The sequence below is a fragment of the Bufo bufo genome, chromosome 9 (assembly GCF_905171765.1).
Source record: "Bufo bufo chromosome 9, aBufBuf1.1, whole genome shotgun sequence".
Lineage (NCBI taxonomy): Eukaryota > Metazoa > Chordata > Amphibia > Anura > Bufonidae > Bufo > Bufo bufo.
In genome coordinates, this window is record NC_053397.1 from 154,643,484 (window position 1) to 154,665,519 (window position 22,036).

A 22,036-nucleotide genomic window follows, 5' to 3' on the forward strand; every position below is an offset into this window, starting at 1 on the left:
CACTAAAGATACGGATCCTTAGTCATGATGACATCATGACTAAGGATCCGTATCTTTAGTGATCCGAAACCGGTTGATTTCTTGCATTGCTGTATGTTGTTTTTTATCTGCACGGGATTAAATAAAGCCTCAAGTTTTTTCAGTGAAGCTGGACCGTCTTTCTCTTCATTTTGGATTTGTTCTGCGCCTAAGGTTCAGGGCGAGGTCCGGGCTCCTGGCTTCCTGTGGACGAGCGCGACACTCTCCAGTGTTGTTCCAAGGCTGTGTGAACAAGGTCCAGGTTGGACAGAAACGTTGGCCATTGTCCATGTATTTACTTGGATGGATAAAATAAATTTCTAATAAACAACACAATTATTGGAGTGCCATGGTATCTATATAATTCTGTCTGAAGATTTAAACTGAGCACGCTCGACCAGCTCAGTGAGGAGGACAAGAAAAAATGAAAAGAAAAAACAGCAGGTGGCATTATACTGATATTTTATTGAACAGCTCATGGCTATACTAAATTTTAATTACATGCAATTACAAAAGTTTTCAGTGCTGGTTTGAAAAAAGGAGATTTTTTTGTGAAACTCACCTGTAAAATCTTTTTCTCGTCTTTTCCATTGGGGGACACAGACCATGGGTATAGCCTAGGTCATTACTAGGAGGAGACACTATGCAAATAGAAAAAGAAAGCTCCTCCTCCCACATTGTGTGCCAGGACGGATCCGTTTTCTCTAACACAATCTGGCACAACAGAAAACGGATCCGTCTCCCATTGACTTTCAATGGAGTTCATGACGGATCAGTCTTGGCTATGTTACAGATAATACAAACGGATCAGTTCATGACGGATGCATGTGGTTGTATTATTGTAAAGGATCCGTTTTTGCAGATTCATGATGGATCCGCCCGAAACGCGAGTGTGAAAGTAGCCGAAGACAGAGACTCTGTGGAGCCGGGGACAACAGCAGTATCACCGACTTGCTCCAATTAATAAGCAATCCAGTTTTCTTGCCAAATTCAGAAATCAAAGATATGATAGGGTCTATTGATGAGGCCAAATCTCCTACATATAGCAGCATATCGTCTGTGTATAACGAGATACGTTCCTCCATGCCTCCCCTTTTAAAGCCATCTATTAGTGGTGTAGTTCTGAGTAGACACGCCAGGGGCTCTATGGCAATGGCAAAAAGAAGAGGGGACAGAGGACAGCCTTGCCTTGTCCCCATCTCTAAGGCCAGCGCCGGGGACACGCCCCCATTGACCCGGATTCTAGCTCTTGGCTCATTATAAAGCAATTTCACCCACTTAAGGAAAATTGGGCCAAACCCTATTTTGGGGCACCATAGGTACTTCCCACTCGACGCTATCAAAAGCCTTTGCCGCATCGGTGAGAATACGGCACTGCACCCATCTCCTTCACCCCCCAAATGAAGGTTAAGAAACAGACGTCTGAGATTTAAGGAGGTGGATTTCCCAGGCATAAAGCCAGATTGATCTTCATGAATAACAGTATTAATGACATTCAGGTCCAGGTCTTAATTCAAGCTAAGGCTCTATTTAAAGAGCGGTATGTCCCCCTTGTTAACATAATTCTTTTGCCACTGAGGAAGAAACCCTTGCGGTTTTGAAACGCGTCTGGTGATAAGAGTGACTGCATCCTTTAAAGACCCTGTGTTATATGTTCATACCATCAAAATCCAGAGTGTTACAAAGTACAGAAAGAAGATAGAACTTAGCGACTGCAAAATCCAAGCACGCGTGCGCGGAGTTTCGATAACAGCGAGGAACAACTCATGGACCTGTCAGCGTCCGGAAACTCACACTGCGCAGGCGCGAAGTGCCGCCACCAGTGAAACAACATCTGTGGGGCCGCCGGTGTGTAGCGTATATACAAACAGTTATCGCCTTGCGGATAGAGCTACAAGGATCCGGTAAGAAGCGCATTTTATTTTATACAACAGCGACATATATGAGATGTCCGAGTGGCGCATATGTGAGTAAGTGAACTTCCATCTACTATACCAAGCTATCTACTGATAATTATCAGACGCACTAAACATAAGCGCACAACCATACTGGACATAACCAAAAGCCGCATAAGTCTGCATCTTCATTTAAAATCTGGATGACATTACACAGGAAATCAGAACCAAGGTTATAAAGTATTGCAATCACCATATTAAATTGTGAGCTGCGAGAGCTCCACAGCTCATTACAAAGGAGGGACCGTGATCAGTTTTAGATATTGCTATTTTATGTTATTTTATTTGTCATTATATATCGTCATCTTCCTAAAACTTGTGACAGAATCCCTTTAATCAGGAGAGGTCTCAGCAGCGCCCCTGGTGGTGGAGGGCGAAATGGTACACTGTAAGCCTGCTCAATAGAAACTAGGGGAGATAGTCTCTCTCTTCCTATTTTATCAGCAAGCCATTTCTCCATAAAAGTAACAGCATCGGCTCCTTTTGCATGTTCAGGCACACAAATTATTCGGACATTATTACGTCTCGGTCTATTCTCAAGATCATCAGATTTAGATATAAGCAGGGAGACTTTATATAGAACACGCTGCAGGTCTCTTTTTACAGGGGGTACCTGATCTTCCACTGCACTTAGTCTGATCTCTATCTCACCAATCCGCTCTTTCATTTGCCTCATGTCTTGTCTGATAAGTAGAATGTCCCCTTTGAGACCCCCATATGTGTATTCAACGAGGTAAGCGCCATGTTGCACTGTGCCACACCGCATAAGACATTCTTGATGGTGGGTTCTATCTCAGGACAGCTACCATGTCCAGTACTGTACCAACCTCTGTCTCTGTGAGTGGTATGGGGCAAGGGCAGTCATTCCCAGTGGCGTCTGTAAGTTCAGGTGCCTTATCCACCTCCAGATCTGAGACGCTTGCTGATAGTATCAAGGAGCGGGCAAACTTTTCTAGCCGTGCAGCCACTTCCGACATCTGCGCAGCTTGTGTGGCGCCACGTTGTTTGGCCGGTGTAGCAAGGCGCATTCCTCTCCTTTTTCTCTGGTATTTTGGTGCGTCATGTTGCCGCTGACAGGTGCTGGGGGATCAGTTCCACACAGGCTAGTTGGAAGTTGTCCATTAAAACAGCAGGTAAACTGAGAATATACAGGAGACTTAGCCAGGAGCTCCACACCATGCGTCTGCTTACGTGCCCGGTCAGGCCACGCCCAAAGCTAAAATTAGTTACACTATTAAGTGGTTAAAATGCACTTAAGGCTCCAACTATATTTATAAGGCACTTTCCAGAACAGTTCCTCCAATTCCCAGTCCCTTCTTTATTTCTGTAAACTGCCCACCAGCTGCTCAGACACTCCATGCCCCTGCCCTCCGCTGGTCCATCCAAGAGCACAGTGTGCATAGGGTAGTTTGGGACACTGGTGGCCATTTTACAGAAATGAAAAGTGACTGGGTATTGGAAGAACCACTCTAAAAAGGTCAGGGACAGGAGGGCACCAGTTATTTTAACTAAGTGCTTAATGTGAATGTTTTCACTTTCAAATATACCATACTGTTCTCCACTTACACTGTAAAGTATTACACTAGAGAGTAACTCAATAAAATGAATAATACAGCACAAACAGGCCAGAATCAAGCTACTAGCAATCATATTATTTTACAATATAAAAGGGGAATGATGGAAAGAATGCAATGGGGATGAAAAAGAATGAAGGTCGTGCTGTTAAAACCTATTACTTCTTCAAACAAAACTTTTACCTGGTGTATCCAAATCATGAAGAGTATAAATGTGTTTGAAATTATCAGAGTTTTTGCTTTCCCTAGTACCGAAGAACACCACAGATAGGAGGTCACGGTCACTGCTGATGATCTTGCTGGTGTAGACACTGCGAATACACTAAGATAAAAAAAAAATTAAAAATCATAACACAAAACAGCAATGAAATGGAAGAATATGCCATCTAGTTGTAGCTGTAATTGAAGGGGTTCTTTACCTTTTTCTTACTGATGATGTATCCTTTGGATAGGTCATCAACATCTAATTGGTGGGGGTCCGACACCCAGGGCCCCTGCCGATCAGCTGTTTGAGTAGCGCCATGGCATTCTCCCTGAAGACCAGAGACGTCACCGTTAACCCCATTTACGTCAATGGGGCTGAGCTGCACCTAGGCCACGTGACATTGTCGTAATGTTACTGGCATGCGGGAAGCTGTGAAAAGGCCATGGCGCTACTGCTAGATGTAGGATAGATCATCAGTAAGAAAAAGGTAAAGAGCCCCTTTAAGGGGGTAAAGGGGTATTCGAGTCATAGCAAGTGACAACATATCACTGGTACCGCAACTGATTGCTACAGTGAAGGTTGTGGCTAACTGTGGGTCCTTCTGAATTATTATATCTATACACACACCATGGTCATTCAGGATATGGAAGTGCAGGACCTGCTACTCACAGTTGCGGGGTGCCTCATCCCCTTCAGACCACCGCCGATCAGCAAGTAACCACGTACCCTACGGATATGCCATCACTTGCTGCAGCTGAAATACCCCTTTAACACTTTCTCTACTAGCACAATATTCACACTGTTGACAAACCTGAATGATAAAATAAAACCATACAATACACCTACACCCATTAATTTACTCAAAGCAGAAGCCTAGTACCTAAAATAGTATGAAGATGCCTACTCTAAGTCAAAGTGTAACATTTTCAACAAAAAATCATATTATATATATATATATACACACACACACACACACACACAGACACATATATACATCAAAATTTATTTCTGAGGCAAGCAGAACCTAATAAATATAAAAGGTACAAGAGTCCATACATGACCATTGTGCCTATTGTATCTTTACCAAAATGGATGAAGACTCAAAATTATTAGCAGTATTTAATGCCCAAATGAAACCTTTTATTTCTACTATTTACATGTTAAAAACTGGGCTGAACTATTCAAAAACGGTCCAGTAACCTGCTCTTGATAACGGAGTACGAAGATAGCAGAGAAGTAAGTTACCAACCAAACTAACCTTTATGTCACGGACAGCAAATCTACTCTTTTTATAAATGAATAAGGTAGGGAATGCATTTCTACACCCTATGCAAACACGTGTCCTTAGGGATGTATTCACACAAAGATGTCCATACTGGGCAGTGTGCGAAACTGACACACTAGGACACAGAGGCTGCAAGAACACATTTCTGTGCAATGTGCTCATATCCTGTATGCTGCACAGATTCTGAGACTGAAGAAGACACAGTACTGATTTAGTACCGCAGTGCTTTGGTAACCCGCTGCATAGGGAATTGAGGTGTGACACCCTCCAAGTACATGGTACCAGCTGCAGTTCCCTGCTCCAATGAGAGGGATGCAGATCTAAACCAGCACTGCATCCTTTCCATTCCCTCGGATCCCCCAAGTGATCATGGCATATCCTAGCAGTAAGCCATCACTGTATAAGGTAGCATAAATCATTTAAGCTAGCCATACACTAGAGATTTTGGTTTTCTAAATGACTTGTCTTTCAAATTTGGTCTTGAAAGCTGCAATTCTGGATGATGACACCATAATATAAAAAGACGTATGTAACGGATCTCCTGGCACCCCGACCGGGTGCCTCCGTCGATGGATGCTCCTAGCGCTTCCCGAGGACTCTAAGCACTCCACTTGACACCATAACCGCCACAGACCCCACGAACCGCCGAAGCTTGGTTGAGGTCTCACCGTCTCCTACCCACCCTGGACCTACGACAAGGCTCCAGTGGGTGAACCTCTCCTAAATCCAGAGAGCAGGAACAGCTCTTACAAGAGCTAGGAGTTATATAGCCAGGGGAGTATACAGCGTATAGCAATCCCCATACACATGAGACGAGGGTCTATGTTGAATGTAAAACAGGAACTCTTTATTGAACACACAAGCATTGACGTATACACATTTTCCAACAAGGTTACCACCCCCGTGGACCTGGTTGGGAACTGAGGACATGACCTAGCAGCCAATCCTTTACAGCTTTACAGTTTAAATACTCCCATACAAAAATCCTCCCCTCTGCCTGTGATACAATTACCTTACACAATGGGTTGATGTAATTATCACAGGCAGGAGAATACACAATGTCTTCTGTCCTGGAGACAACCGAGGAGTAATTCAATTATCTCTCAGGACAAAGGGAAATCGCCAATACACACGTGGCGACAATAGGACAGACATCACTATTCAAATATACAATGTCCCAACCATTACAGTAAATATAGACATTTAACATATCCCCAGATGGCTTGGATCTGAGCGCTCAATATATCCAAACAGCGCTCAGATGCCACAAACAGAGTCAAATCTTTAAGTTTAGCATGGGCTGATGAGAGGGCCCATAATCCTGGGGCAAGAGGCTGGCAACCAGGCTTCTCCAGCACCCCGTGGCGAGGTTGGTTTCGCCACAACGTACTTACAACCCAGGCTCCTGCCTTGATTTGTGATCTGCGTTTCTACTGACCGGGGCAAGTCTGTTGTTCGGCACAAACAAATTTGCGTGTATTACCTATGACTGCATCTGACACCATACCAGAAAAAAGTCAAAAACATCAGATTTTTCACAGAACTGTCTTGTGACCAGTGTCTAGCACAGTCTTTCGTGTCACATAAAAAGGGAGACTAACAGGAAATGGTGGCTGAAATTAATCATTATTGGTGATAACTAGTATAAGCCCAAATGTAGTTCAAATAGGAGAACTGGGGACAGAATTGACAGACACATTCATTTCTCTTCTACTTTAATAATAAAAGGGATTGTCCTCATTTTTTAGATTGATGACCTATCCTCAGGACAGGTCATCAATATCAGACCACAAGGGGGCCGACAGACCACAATTAACCTCAATTATTGACTAAATTGAGGTCAAAAATTGGGATATGGCTCCGACTTTCCTTATCTAGAGCTGATAGAGTCTCCCTGGTTAAGATGGTGATTTTGCCCCAACTCCTCTATACCCTTAGGAAGTCACCTATATTAGAGATGGGCAAACTGCGGCTCTCCAGATGTTGTAAAACTACAACTCCCAGTGGCAATATGCTGCGAGTTGCCAATAGGTTTTCTTCTTCTGTTCTGCCGAGAATCAGGAGGTCGTCGAGGTATGGGATGATCGTTAAGCCCTCCCGGCGAAGATAAGCCACCATCTCTACCATGAGTTTTGTAAAAATTCTGGGTGCAGAGGAGATGCCAAATGGAAGAGCGACATACTGAAAGTGGTGGATCGAAACGTCTGCACCTTTTAGTGCGAATCGTAGGTATTTTTGAGAGAGATGGTGAATAGGGATATGATAATAGGCATCTTTGAGGTCGATTGACGACATACCGTAAATGCCCCTTTTTGGATGAGAGGAATTGTGGATGAGATAGTTTCCATCTTGAATTTCCTGTACAGAATGGACCTGTTTAATGGCTTTAGATTTATTATAGTCCGAAAGGACTAGTCTGGTTTCTTTACCAGAAAGAGGTTGGAGTAGAATCCTTTTCTCTCTTCTAGTACTGGGACTCTTTGAATTACACCTAGACTTAGAAGATCTCGGACACCCTGCCATATCTTTGGTAATTCTGCCCTGTTCTGGGCAGAGATACGGAATCTTCTTGGGGGGACTGATGTGAATTCTATCTTGTAAGGCCTCATGCACACGACCATTGTGTGCATCCGTGGCCGTTGTGCCGTTTCCGTTTTTTTTCGCGGACCCATTGACTTTCAATGGGTCCGTGGAAAAATCTGAAAATGCACCGTTTTGCAGCCGAGACCGTGATCCGTGTATCCTGTCCGTCAAAAAAATAGGACCTGTCCTATTTTTTTGACGGACAACGGTTCACAGACCCATTCAAGTCAATGGGTCCGTGAAAGAACACGGATGCATACAAGATTGGCATCCGTGTCCGTGAACCGTGGCCGTAGGTTACTTTCATACAGACGGATCCGAAGATCCGTCTGCATAAGAGCTTTTTCAGAGCTGAGTTTTCACTTCGTGAAGACTCAGATCCGACAGTATATTCTAACACAGAGGCGTTCCCATGGTGATGGGGACGCTTCAGGTTAGAATATACTAAAAGAACTGTGTACATGACTGCCCCCTGCTGCCCCCCTCCCTCCCCTGTAGTTAATTCGTTGGTGGCCAGTGGGCCCTCTCCCCTCCCTCCCCCTTCCTAATTAAAATCTCCCCCCCTATCATTGGTGGCAGCGGAGAGTACCGGAGTCCCAGTTTAATCGCTGGGGCTCCGATCGGTAACCATGGCAACCAGGACGCTACTGCAGTCCCGGTTGCCATGGTTACTTAGCAATTTGTAGAAGCATTATACTTACCTGCGATGTCTGTGTCCGGCCGGGAGCTCCTCCTACTGGTAAGTGACAGGTCATTAAGCAATGCGCCGCACAGACCTGTCACTTTCCAGTAGGAGGAGCTCCCGGCCGGACACAGACATCGCAGCTCGCAGGTAAGTATAATGCTTCTACAAATTGCTAAGTAACCATGGCAACCAGGAATGCAGTAGCGTCCTGGTTGCCATGGTTACCGATCGGAGCCCCAGCGATTAAACTGGGACTCTGATCGGTACTCTCCGCTGCCACCAATGATAGGGGGGGAGATTTTAATTAGGAGGGGGAGGGAGGGGGCAGGGCCCACTGGCCACCAACGAGTTAACTACAGGGGAGGGAGGGGGGGCCAGCAGCACTGGACAACAAAGAGTTAACTACAGAGGGGGGGCCCACTGGCCACCAATGAGTTAACTACATGGGGGGGAGGGGGGCCGGCCGCACTGGCCACCAATGAGTTAAAAACAGGGGGGGGGGGGTCTGCCCCCTGCTGCCTGGCAGCAGGGGGCAGTCATGTACACAGTTCTTTTAGTATATTCTAACCTGAAGCGTCCCCATCACCATGGGAACGCCTCTGTGTTAGAATATACTGTCGGATTTGAGTTACACGATCTAACTCATATCCGACAGTATATTCTAACATAGAGGCGTTCCCATGGTGATGGGGACGCTTCAAGTTAAAATATACCATCGGATTGGAGAAAACTCCGATCCTATGGTATATTAACTACTGACTTTACATTGAAAGTCAATGGGGGACGGATCCGTTTGAAATTGCACCATATTGTGTCAACGTCAAACGGATCCGTCCCCATTGACTTGCATTGTAATTCAGGACGGATCAGTTTGGCTCCGCACGGCCAGGCGGACACCAAAACGACTTTTTTTTCATGTCCGTGGATCCTCCAAAAATCAAGGAAGACCCACGGACGAAAAAACGGTCACGGATCACGGAAAAACGGAACCCGTTTTTGCGGACCGCAAAAAAATACGGTCGTGTGCATGAGGCCTAACCCTGGGAGATTATACTTAGTGCCCAGGGATTTGAGGTGATCTGTTCCTATGAAGATAGAAAACTCATCAGTCTGCCCCCTTCTGGCGTCATTGTTGTTTGGTTTGTCTGTTTTGGGGATTGAGGATGAAGCCTCTCCCCCTTCCTCCTTTAGGGTAGCTCCATCTTCCGGATTTTCCTTTACCCCTGTATGATCTCTGTTGGGGTTGAAACTGACGAAAGGGCTTTCTTTTAGTTTCTTTATCCTCAGGAAAACCCTTTTTCTTATCAGCAGCTCTTTCTAGAATTTTGTCTAGAGAGGGCCCAAATACAAATTCTCCCGAGAATGGGATAGAGCAGAGTTTGGCTTTGGAGGCTTTGTCCCCTGACCATGCTTTCATCCATAGCGCTCGGCGGGCGGCATTGGAAAAAGCTGCTTCTTTTGCGGAGAAACTGATCGATTCCGCGGAGGCATCTGCTAGGAATGCTGTGGCAGATCGGAGAAGCAGGATAGAATCACGAATCTCTTCTCTAGAAGTTTTATTTTTTAGATGTTCATCAAGTTCTCCTAGCCAGATGTACGTAGCCCTGGCCACGGATGTTGCTGCTATATTTGTTTTAATTCCAAACATCGCAGACTCCGAGGACCTTTTTAGAAGCCCGTCCGCTTTTCGATCCATCGGATCGCCAAGCTGGGAGGAGTCCTCAAAAGTTAAAGCCGTTCTTTTTACCCCCTTGGCCACCTGTATGTCAACCTTAGGGGTCTCATTAAATATCTTGCATTCCATCTGGTCAAAGCAAAGTCTGTTTCTGAACTCCTTGGGGACCCCTAGCCTCTTCTCTGGATCAGACCACTCCTCCATAATCATTTCCCGTATGTTTTCGTTTATTGGGAAAACAATGGAAGTAGGGCTGCAGTAAACAATTATTTTAGTAATCGAGTATTCTATCGATTATTTTTTACGATTAATTAAGTAATCGAATAAGAATTTTTTTATTAATAGACTGTTTTCCTTTATAAAAACTCATCAGACCCCCTGCCATCAGTCCCCAACACCCTTCGTTCCCCACTGTGCGATCAGCCCAAGTGCATCAGTTTCCCCCAGTGCCATCGGCTCCATTCCCCCAGTGCTGCCATCGGCTCCATTCCCCCAGTGCTGCCATCGGCTCCATTCCCCCAGTGCTGCCATCGGCTCCGTTCCCCCAGTGCTGCCATCGGCTCCGTTCCCCCAGTGCTGCCATCGGCTCCGTTCCCCCAGTGACATCAGCTCCGTTCCCCCAGTGACATCAGCTCCGTTCCCCCAGTGACATCAGCTCCGTTCCCCCAGTGCCATCAGCTCCGCTCCCACCCCAGTGCCATCAGCTTTCCCCCACCCCAGTGCCATCAGCTTTCCCCCACCCCAGTGCCATCAGCTCTCCGCACCCAGTGCCATCAGCTCTCCCCCCACCCCAATGCCTTCAGCTTTGTGCATTGATCCAAGGGAGAAATTCCAGGTAGCTGGGCAGCAAATCTATAGCTTGCAGGGTGCATAGTACTACATGTCCCAGCAAGCTGACATGTTCTAATACAGACGGGGCATGCTGCCACTTGTAGTTCTACACTCAGACTGCTGCCTCTGCTCTATAGGAATGTTAGTGGTAACTAAAGGAGTAGGTGTAATGGAGGTAACAAGACACAGAAGGGCTCAGACGACCACAGAACCATACATGCAGGAGGATTACTTACACAAGTCCAACGGCCTGCTCTATCTATAACGCCGCCGCCATGATCCCAGAGTGCTCGCTGCCATAACAACCATGATCTGCCAGCGCAGGACGCAATACAGGCCACGTGACCATTCTTCTACCAATAGGGAAGGGCTATGGACGGTGTGACCTTTCAGAAGGAATACGGACATTTTGGATACGGGCAGTCCTTTCACTACTGTAGTGTAGTACAAGTCACGTGAGGTTACTTTACCGGCATGGAAGGGGAAGAGACTTATCCTAATATAAGTCTAAGTAGGGAAAACTAAAGTGAGAGGAAGGTGGTGGAGCTACTAATTCGGTGGAAAGTGATGAAGTCACCGAGAACAAGAGGAAAAGAGAACAGTGTATGAGGGAGGAGGGGGCTCCAGGAGCATTCTCTGAGCGCAGTGCGGGCCGGCGGGAGACCAGGGAGCGGGAGTAATAGCAAGCGCTTCACTCCTGCTCCGTGGTCACGTGACACAAACGAATCCTCGATGCAAAAAATTTGCATCGAGGATTTTTTTGTGTCGAATTACTCGATTTAATCGAGTATTCGTTTCAGCCCTAAATGGAAGTCTTTGATCTAAGACCTCCAAACATCTCGTCCTGGACAGTACGGGGTTTAGGGGTGTCCTCAATCCCTATTGTAAACCTGACAGCCCTAAGCAGTTCCTCAATTTCATCTGAAGAGAAGAAATATTTGTTATCTTCATCCACGATCTCCCCCTCTGATAGGGGGTCCTCATTATATATCTGTCTGGATGAGACGGAGGCTTCTTCCGCATCCTCGGAGGATATAACGGAGAGCTTGCGTTTCTTGGGAGGATTAGGAGTACTTCCGGGAGTTGACATAGTAGCCAAACAAGACTTAAGTTCGTCCAGAATAAACTATTTCATTTCTGTAAGAACATCTGGTTGTTCTTCCTTCCAGATCTCGGCCGTGCAAGACTTGCACAGCCTTTTCTTATAATTCTCGGGTAGCCTTTTTGAGCACGCATTACACTTTAGTAATATCACTTTTGCTTTAGACTCTTTAGTGCCCTGGAAGTGAGGGAACAACCAGATATCCCGCAGTTAGCAATTAAAATATAAGTGCTGTCTTAGTAATACAACCGCCCCCCCCCGGAGGGGACTCACAGTACTGGCGGCAGAGGGATCAGGACCTTCCTGGCGGGGAGTAGGTGTCTCTGACATCGTGGTGCTGCAGGAAAATGCTGGCTGGAACCGCGATCTTTTGAACAGCCCCGGCGTCTGACATCATCAAGCTGAGCCCCGGGCTGTCGGCATGTGCCTGCGTCGCACCAACCATTGTATAGGTGCGTGCGTCGGCGCGGCCCGCCTCCTAATGTTCGCGCTCCATGCGCCGCACCTACTACCCTGGCCGGTCACGTGTTTGCAAGGAGGACGCCGAACACAGCGCTCGAACCTCTATGTGAAGGCGGCACCCCAGACTGCTTCCCGATGTGAGGAAGGAGGTCTAGAGGTAAGGGAGGACCGCAGGCCCCAGCATAAGCCGGGACGAGGGTCCTTGTTGCTCCATGCTGTCCAGCCTTAGCCCCTGCCGCGGTAGGACAGCAGGAGATTCCTGAAAAAAAAAACGATAGAGTACGATGTCACAACCCTCCTGACAGTAGGGTTCTCTCCACATGTTGGCCCCTGTAGGAAAGCACTGAGGAGGTGGAAGGGTGGGGGGAATTTAAACTCTCTTCATGTGTTCCTGCCCCTACAGAGGTCAAGGGTCAATCTCATTGTAGGCCATCATGGTGGATGAAATGGAAAGAAGAAATAATCATACCAACTGATTCTGCCCTTTTTGAAGAATAGGACAATCGCCCCGACAATGGTACTCATGCCGGAATCTGTCCTTGTTAAGGCTATGACCTCCCGTGTTTTCCTACAAATCTAAAAAACCGGATGAAATGCATACTCCAATTTAGAAAATGTGCAGATTTTATACACCCACGTGTATTTGCTCCATATAATGCACTGAAAAATGTGGAAGTAATAGCAATTGGAAGAATTCAAGTAAGAGATCTCAAGGTATAAATCCATTAGAATAAATTACCTGTAGAGCGATGTCAAACGGCGTTAAATCATCATCAGTCATGCTCTTAAACATTGCTTTAGAGGCATCAACGAGGAAGACTAGACTGTCCCTGCCTCCTTGGCGAAACTCTACTCCAGCATAGAAGAAACAAAAAAAATTAAGGTTTTACACAGAGACAGATTTGCCAAATTTAACATTTTAGGACAAGGTCTTGGTGCACTCACATTATTAAATTTGAGCCATTAGTATTGAATATAGCGTGGAGCAGAATTCCCCTGTCCTTTCTATAGGTAGAGATGGTACAAGCTCTAGATGCCCATGTGATGTTGTGTGGAGGCATCATATGATTGAAGAGAAAGCTAGGTGAAATCTAAACTTCATGACGGTGAGAAGCAGACAGGAGGATGAAGTGCAGGGAAGTATTATCCACATAAAAGAAGCCCAGAACTTTGCGGGGTTTTCCAGGTTAATGATACTGATGACCCATCCTTGTGGGATGGCAGGTGTGATCTGTACCCTGCAGCGCTAACACTTTGAATGGAAGCACAGGTCCATTCAAAGCGTAGTGGCTGTGAGGGGTTACTGCATCCCAGCTCCCATACAAGTCCGTGGCAGCTGAGCTGGAGTACACCAGCAGAGTTCAATGTTTAAAGCGTTCATTCTGGCACCGAAGGCTGTAGGGAACAGCTGATTGGTGGGAACGTCGGGTGTCAGATCCCCCCAATCTAAAAAACTGATGACTCAAGAATGTCCTTCTTTAAGGACCCTTACCACCAGGTTCTGCTTCTCCATCTTCCTGTTCTTCATCCTCATCACCCTGGTCTTTAACATAGTATGCTCCCCAGTCAGCCATTGTTTCAGATATCTGCAAGAAATGCGTATCTAATAACCTAAACATACAGTAATGTAAACTTTGAAAATACTTAAGTGCAAAATGGAGTATGCAGTCTATAAGTGAGCTGTACAAGGGATCACAATCCCTCATTTATCGCCCAATTATGGTGAATTCACATGCGGCAGATCTGTTGCAGAAATTTCTGCAACTGCCTCATTCATATGAATGGCGATTGTAGAAATGCAAGAAATCGGATGAACAGAACAGTTTCAGATGCAGAAAAATCTGCAAAGTTTTTGTTAACCTGTCAGACTCAGGCAGACATCACATGCTTCACTGTTGTACATGTACGTAGCTTTCTGTCCCCGGACATATGAAAATACTTTGTAACCTAGACTGTTGTTCTATTCCATTTACATTAGAAATTCTACCTAATAAAGGTAAAGGGGCTGTCCAGGATTTTACAAGTGCTGGTCTACCCTCAGGATAGACCATTACTATCTGACTGCCACTGAGCAGCTGTTTTTACAGCGCCGCCCGTTGTGTAGTGGACAGAGCGGGTACTGCAGCACTGCTCTCACTTCAATGGTAGCAGCAGTAACCAGCCCTGTCCACTATACAATGGAAGGGGTGACCAGCATGTCAGCGGGGTGTCGGCTTCAAATTCATCATGGACGAAAGGGGGGAAGCTCTCTGCCATATTGGAATAAACATGGAAGTGGAGCTTCCTGGACTGCAGCAGCAGCTCTGAAATTGAGACAATATTGCCGCTTTCAGAATGATACTATATTAGTAAGTTTGTTAAAGTACATTTGTTGGTGTCATTTAAAAAGTGAAACTGTTGCATAATTTTTTTTTTATGCATTAAACATGAATTAAAGGGGCTCTCCAGGAATAAAGAAAATAAAATTACTGAAAATACTTTAATATTACTTTATTACAAATAGGGCTGCAACTATTACTCGATGTAAGACACAAAAAAATCCTTGATGCAGTTTTCCTGTATCGAGGATTCGTTTTGATCATGTGACCATGGAGCGTGAGTGAAACCCTATCACTCACCGCTCCGTGGTCTACCGTCAGCACCGCCCTGGGGTGCACACATCGTCAGTGTGCGCTGCCTGACGTCAGGTCCCAGTGAATGTTGGGAGGAAGAAGACGCTGCGGGGGGGGGGGGGGGGGGGGGGGGGGGGGGGGGGGGGGGGGGGGGGGGGGGGGGGGGGGGGGGGGTCTGATGGCACTGGGGGACATGGCGTGAAGGGGCTGATGCACGGAGGGGACATGATGGCGCTTAGGACTGACGACACGGGGGGACTGATGAGTTTTTATAAAGGAAAATGTTCTTTTAATTTGATTTTTTCTTATTAGAGTACTCGATTATTCGTTGGATTAATCAATAGAATACTTGATTATTAAAATAATCGACAGCTGCAGCCCTAATTATAAATATATTCCCAAATACCTTTCATTAGTTATAATGCCTTGTTTTGTCTAGGGAGCAATCATCAGAGGAAATAAAATGGCCGCCGTCCTATTAGTACACACAGAACCTGTCCTAATCACACAGCAGGACAAGTTACTTCAGAGCACGGAGCTAAAGAGTTGCCTCATCCTCCTCTCTGCTCGTCAGGGATTATGATCCTGTATACAGCCAGATTAGCTGTTTGAGAAGGCAGCAGCACTTGGAGCAGTGTGGCCTTCTCGCTGCTTCCTGCAGGCCAGTGACTTCACGACTATGTCACCTGGCACGGCTCAGCCCCATTGAAGCACGGCCACCGCTGCCGGATTGCAGGATGGTCATACCAATGGAAACGAGCAGTGTGTAATGTGAAGGAAAAATGTCAGCAAAGGAGGCAAAATGGACAATCAAATAAATTAGTAAGTGCCTTGTACAGGGCCAGTTCTAGGTGAAATGGGGCCCTGGGGCAAAAAACAATAAGGCCCCCCCATGGCACATTTCTCCAGCACATGCACATCTCCCATTCTAACCCCCACCAACACAATAGCACATCTCTGCTACCACTGGGACGGGTGAGATCTTGTTATTTGTACCTTGGCCGTGTGTGGGCAGAAGTTGAACCACGGCAGCCACGGTGAGGGAGGGATCCCCTGGCAGTGGCTGGCTGGCGCTCGCTCCTTCTTCTTCTCTGGGGGCGGTGCTGGCAACGTCACAGACGCAAAGACGTGCTCGTGCGGCAGCAAGCTCCAGCAGCCACTGGGGGCAGAGAGGGGCTCAGAGCGGCCGCGGGCCCCGCTGCAGTGTGGCTCGCCTGGCTCAGCCTCTTTCCATTAGTCCATCCGCTTAGCGCTGTAAGCCGCCCGCCACGGAGCCACCAAAATATAGTTAGTTGCAGGCCGGCGCCGGGTGGTGGGCTTGGGGGCCCCTGTATTAACTTTGTCTACATGATCAATACCATTTGCTGAAGTGTCGACCCCTTTAATCATGTGACCATTAGATCACTAGTCCTATAGAAGGATGGAACTGAGCACCTCAGTAAGTGAACGTCCACATTATTATACAGATTAAACACTAGAGGGCACCATAATAATGAAGGGAATATCACAACTGGAAAATGTTTGTAACAGAAGATTTATCAAAACTGGTGTAAAGTAGAACTGGCTTAGTTGTCCATAGCAACTAATCAGACTCCACCTTTTATTTTTCACAGCTCCTTCGGAAAATGAAAGGTGGAATCTGATTGGTCGCTATGGGCAACTAAGCCAGTTTTACTTTACACCAATTTTGATAAATCTCCCCCAGCGAGTCAGTGTCTACCCCAGGCATCCTCAAACTGCGGCCCTCCAGCTGTTGCAAAACTACAACTCCCAGCATGCCCGAACAGCCACTACAGGTATCAGCCTACAGCAAGGCATTGTGGGAGTTGTAGTTTTACAACAGCTGGAGGGCCGTCGTTTGAGGGTGCCTGGTGCCGCCTCTGAGAGCTGGGCATACAGTGCAGTAGATGGCAGGAAAGGTCACAATTACAGTCTCCATTAAGATTCAGGTGCCCATCAGCCCCCTGCATGTGTGACTGTCCTCGCACAGAGCTAGAGACAGAAGATCCGCCTCATGGTGCGGACCACCGCGCAATATGTACCTCGGGAGGTAAGACCCACTTCCCGCCAACCACAAGGGCTCGCGCTCCCTTTTCCTGGCCCGACTTTCAGTGACTTCAGGCGGCGAACGTCATTACCCGGCGACAGCGCTAGAGGGCGGGGCAGGATGCATCAGCACGTTTCATTCCTGACACATCGTCGTTCTCATTGGTCGTGACATTGCAAATAGGCGTGTCCTACCCACACTGTTTTGTTTCCGCTAGCTTGCGCGTTGTGGCTCTCTTGCCGGTCACGTTGATTGGCTGGCCTCACCGCTGTGGGCGTGTCCAGTAGAAAGTAGTCCCGCCTTGCGTTGCCGGGCTGTCAGACTGTATTTCAAGGCCGTGGTGACTGTGAGGAATTGTAGTGTCACCATGGAATCTCCTCAGGGGCCCCAGCTTGTGCAGCTCTACGTGTATGACCTCTCTCGGGGCCTCGCCCGCCGGCTCAGTCCCGTCATGCTCGGTATGTTATGTCTTAGCTCCTGTATAAATGTCACCTGAATGAGTGTCTTGAGGAACATGGCAGTAACCTGACTGCTTGTGTCATCCTTGCTCGTTGCTGCCACCTAGTGTCACCGGCAGACAGCTGTGGGAGAATCCTAGAAAGCTCTTCAGTAATGGAGCCAGAGCTCTGGGTTACATCCTGTTACTGACATCATCTCTTTCTTTCCTTCTTACAGGTAAACAGCTGGAAGGTATCTGGTAAGTGGCTATCTTGTTTTTAGCACCTTGGCATGCCTGAATTTTTAGGTGTAGACTCCTGTGTGACTCTTGTTGGCTATTCTAAGAGGTATCTCCTAAGAACCCTCTCACCAGCGCCACCTACTGGATGTGCCCCCTATGAGTCAAGATGCGACTTTCCAATAAGCCAGGGATCTGACAAGGGAATGTCCATCATGACAGCTGTTTCAGGGTACTTGCTCCTCATCAGTACGGAGTAGGATTCTGGCTGGCTCAGTGCGATGTCTTGGAAGCGGCTGAGGCTGAATCTCCTTAAAAAGACCAGTCCTGTATGGAGACATGAAGTACTTCCAATAAGTCTCAATACATGACTGGTCTCTTTAAGGAGATTCAGCTTTCTGCCTAACCCACCTCCAAGACATTGCACTGGGCCAGCCAGAATCCTACTCCGTACTGATGAGGGACAAGCACCCTGAAACGGCTGTCTATGGATGGATATCTGGCATGGCTATGTTCCTTCCCAAGGCTTGTTGGAAAGTTGGATCGTGACTCATCTGGAGCCCCTTCCAATAGGTGGCGCTGGCGAGATGGTTCTCTTTCTTGGGAAATATCTCTTTTACCTATTCCTTTCATTGTCAAAAAGGCCACATTCACATCTCCAGTGAACGTTTCCAGCAGGATCCGGCATTGTCGGATTCTACAGATCACTGTCAGATTCCTATTAAGTATAATGGTATCCAGTGGTGATCCGGCTGCTATCTGGCATAAATGCAGGGTTTTGGCCAGACTTGGTTCAGCCGACAACCGGCATTTGTGCCGGCTCATCATGTCGCAACGAACGTGGCCTAGGTCTCCAGACCCTGGAGTGCATCCAGTAAGTCTCCATGCAGAACTGGTCTCCTCATGGAGGTTCAGCTCCCTGCCGAAGCCTGTTAGAAATGGTTGACTACTTATCCCGGGTAAGCTGCCTGGTATAATATTTATATGGTATATATGTCATACAATGTCTCCCAGTCAGAAGCAGGAATATATAAACACACTGCAACAAGCAGTAGCTATTCACTGACATGGCGCTGGGCACAGGTCATTAATGGTGGCAGTGTCTGATAAACCTAATGACCTGTCAAGTGAAAGTTATGTCCACTCACTGACATATAAAATGTTATAGGTGCTAGAATAAGTGTCCGGGGGCTTCATGCTGAGTGCAGTCTTCTTAATGGAGTCATACCAGAAAACTGACTTAATTAGGGCATCATCACATGACTATTTTACACACTTAGGGCTCATGCACACGGCCGTTGTGTGCCCCTGGTCGTATTGCGGCCCGCATACGGCGGGTCCGCAATACACAGATGCGGACTCATTCACTTGAATGGAATCGCAATCACAGACATGCGGAACGGAAGCACGGATCGGAACTCCACAGAAGCACTATGGAGTGCTTCTGTGGTGTTCCTGGCCATGCCTCCACACTGTTAAAAAATAGAACATGTTCTATTTTTTTGCGGCGCGCACGGATCACAGACCCATTCAAGTTGAATGGGCCTGGATCCGTCCCGGCCGCCGCACGAACGTTGCCCGTGCATTGGAGACCGCAAATTGTGGTCCCCAATGCATGGAACGGCTGCACAACGGCCGTGTGCATGAGGCCTTATTGTGTAGTATCCCTTTGAGTTCCATGTGTCCATCTTTTTCATCCATTTGTCTTCCATTGATTGCATGAAAAAATAGTTTCCTGAGGTTTTTTCATTGTCACTTGGCATCAAACGTGTGAAAAACAGCACACAGATGACATCCATGTTCTGTCCATTTTTTCACCCCCCCTTATACTTTAAGGGGGGAGTTGGGTCTGCAGAAATGCATGAGAATAGGGCATGCAGTGATTATCTCACAAGAGACACTTAGGGGGTCCTTTATTAAGACCGGTATTTTAGACGCCGGTCTTAATAACCCCTATATCTGGCGGTGAATCCGCCAAAGTAATGAAGAGGCGCCGGCCTTTATATAACGTGTGCTCATCCAGCACCAGTCTACACGTAAGCCAGCTTCCTTGCTGCCTTAAGGCTAAAACAGACGTGGAAAATTATGAACGAGATGGGCCTGCTGGCGTTCGCCACGCCCATTTTTTTTAGACCTGGCGTCAGCAGGGAGAATCGTGGAGTGCGGCACAAAGGTTATTTGCTCCGCAGTCTGCTCCAGAAATACACCTATTTCTGGATAATAAATGACCCCCTTAATTTTTAAAAAAATGGATTTAGGTGTGTATAACCTTATTGAATTGTATGAGTCCGTGTTGTTAAAACAGACAGTGCATGGACATGAAATACTCATAGACAAAAAAAAAATAACATGCCGAGAAGGAGTTGTTGGAATTCAATGAAACTTTGTATTTGTGAATGTAACGGTGTATGAAAGTGATTATAATATTACAGATAAAGGGTAAGTTTATTGAGGAAAACTGTACAATTGAAAGGAGGCTCTAGTACCCCATTGTGACACTTGTAGCAAGATGAGATACATGTTTGTATGGTAAACTGTGGCACATTTACCCACAGTTTTTGCAGCTGGTCCTGTAGATCTGGCACACTCATAGGCCTCTTTCACACGGGTGTTGTGGGAAAATGCCCGAATTTTCACGGCGAGTGCAAAGCGTTTTAATGCGTTTTCCACGCGCGTGAGAAAAATTGGCATGTTTGGTACCCAGACCTGAACCCAGACTTCTTCACAGAAGTTCGGGTTTGGGTTCAAGGTTGTGTAGATTTTATTATTTTCCCTTATAACATGGTTATAAGGGAAAGTAATAGCATTCTTAATACAGAATGCTAAGTAATTTTGGGATGGAGGGGTTAAAAAAAAAATAATAATAATAATTTAACTCTCCTCATCCGGCTCGTCTTCTTTTTGCTTCTTCTTTGAGGACCTGGAAGGAAAAGGACCTTTTGGTGACGTCATTGCGCTCATCACATGGTCCATCACCACAGTGATGGACCATGTGATGAGCACAGTGACGTCACCAAATGTCCTTTTCTCCCAGGTCCTTGAAGAAGAAAGAATAGAAGCCGGGCTGCGCGAATAAGAGGATGAGGCAAATAAAATTATTATTTTTATTTTATTTTTATTTATTTTTATTTTTAACCCCTCCATCCCTAATTTACTTAGCATAAAATCCTAGCAACACCGATTCCCAAACCTGAACTTCTGTGAAGAAGTTCGGGTCTGGGTACCAAACATGCCGATTTTTATTATTTTTCTCACGTGTGTGCAAAACGCATTAAACCGCTTCGCACTCGCGCGGAAAAATCGCGCATTTTCCCGCAACGCACCCGCCGGCCCTCACACGCGACACCTTTATGAAAGAGGCCTTCGTGTCCCTCATATCACTACTAGGGGCAACCGACTGTCATATACCATTGCTCCTACGATCATCACACTAGCAGTTGGGGCAGTGTGTCGCTCCACAGCGAAGGCAGGATTGAAATGCTCACCACGAGGCCTTCATACTCAACGCCGACAGTCATGGCATCCCTAACAGAACCAGGATTTGTTAGTAAAGACAATACAGTTCCAGTCCGTAGCAGTCCAGGTTTCTCATTCAAGACACCACTGCAAACAAAGGCGACGGTGGCTGGCTGCCAATGGCGGGACTTGTAATGGGCGCTGTGACCCCAAATGTCCTTCTCCCTGGACCATTTCCAGTTCTAGTGTACTGAAGGAGCCACCCATGTGTGGATGTGGACAACGAACTATGGGAGCTGCTTGTGCTTGTCATCAGATCCATTGATCCTCTCTACTGGGGGTCTTTCTGGGCCGTCCGGTGCCTGTTCACTGTGTGGCTGTGCCCTCATGTAACCTCTGCTCCCAGCATCTCCTAACAGCTAGGTCAGAACAGCCTAGATGGCGGGAAATTAGTCAAAATGACCATTCTGCTTCTCTACAATATCTTTTGATCACAAAGTTTATTACAACAAAATCCTTTCAGTGTGTACCAAAAATAGAGAGGTGACCGGTTCTCCGTAAGATATTTTTCATACAAAGGTAGAAAAATAATTAGGAACAACTCCTATCTTCAAAACTATTTTATGGCCTAAGCAGGGTTGTCATGATCCATACTGTCTGCTGTAAGCACAGAGTCCAGCAGGGGGAGCAATTCTCTGTATAAGATGACTGGGCAGATCATGACTGGGCAGCCTGACGCCATGCTGTTACACTCATGCAGAAAGTTTATATGGCAAGGAAAAAATCAAGTATTACAAATAGTTGAAGAGTTTAAAACTTAGAAAACACAGAATTGACACATCTTTTGAAGCTTATCAGTTTTTGGTTTGT

At 46.6% G+C, this 22,036-nt stretch overlaps 2 protein-coding genes across 3 annotated transcripts in view; one reads left to right on the forward strand and one right to left on the reverse strand.

The window, feature by feature from the left end:
• XRCC6 (X-ray repair cross complementing 6) overlaps positions 1-17,160 on the reverse strand; it is a 68,496-nt gene extending 51,336 nt beyond the window's left edge. Inside the window, exons 1-4 of one of the 2 annotated variants that reach the window (XM_040407081.1) lie at positions 17,030-17,160; positions 13,868-13,961; positions 13,115-13,224; positions 3,731-3,869 (exon numbers count right to left, since the gene is read on the reverse strand). In XM_040407081.1, coding sequence (XP_040263015.1) covers positions 3,731-3,869; positions 13,115-13,224; positions 13,868-13,949 — 331 coding nt within the window. In that variant the 5' untranslated portion in view covers positions 13,950-13,961; positions 17,030-17,160. Of the gene's footprint in view, positions 1-3,730; positions 3,870-13,114; positions 13,225-13,867; positions 13,979-17,029 lie in introns of both variants that reach the window. The other variant, XM_040407082.1, reaches the window with a different exon arrangement.
• A 97-nt stretch (positions 17,161-17,257) lies between these two features.
• DESI1 (desumoylating isopeptidase 1) overlaps positions 17,258-22,036 on the forward strand; it is a 32,651-nt gene continuing 27,872 nt past the window's right edge. Inside the window, exons 1-2 of the mRNA XM_040407083.1 lie at positions 17,258-17,492; positions 17,710-17,731. Coding sequence (XP_040263017.1) covers positions 17,402-17,492; positions 17,710-17,731 — 113 coding nt within the window. The 5' untranslated portion in view covers positions 17,258-17,401. The remainder of the gene's footprint in view (positions 17,493-17,709; positions 17,732-22,036) is intronic.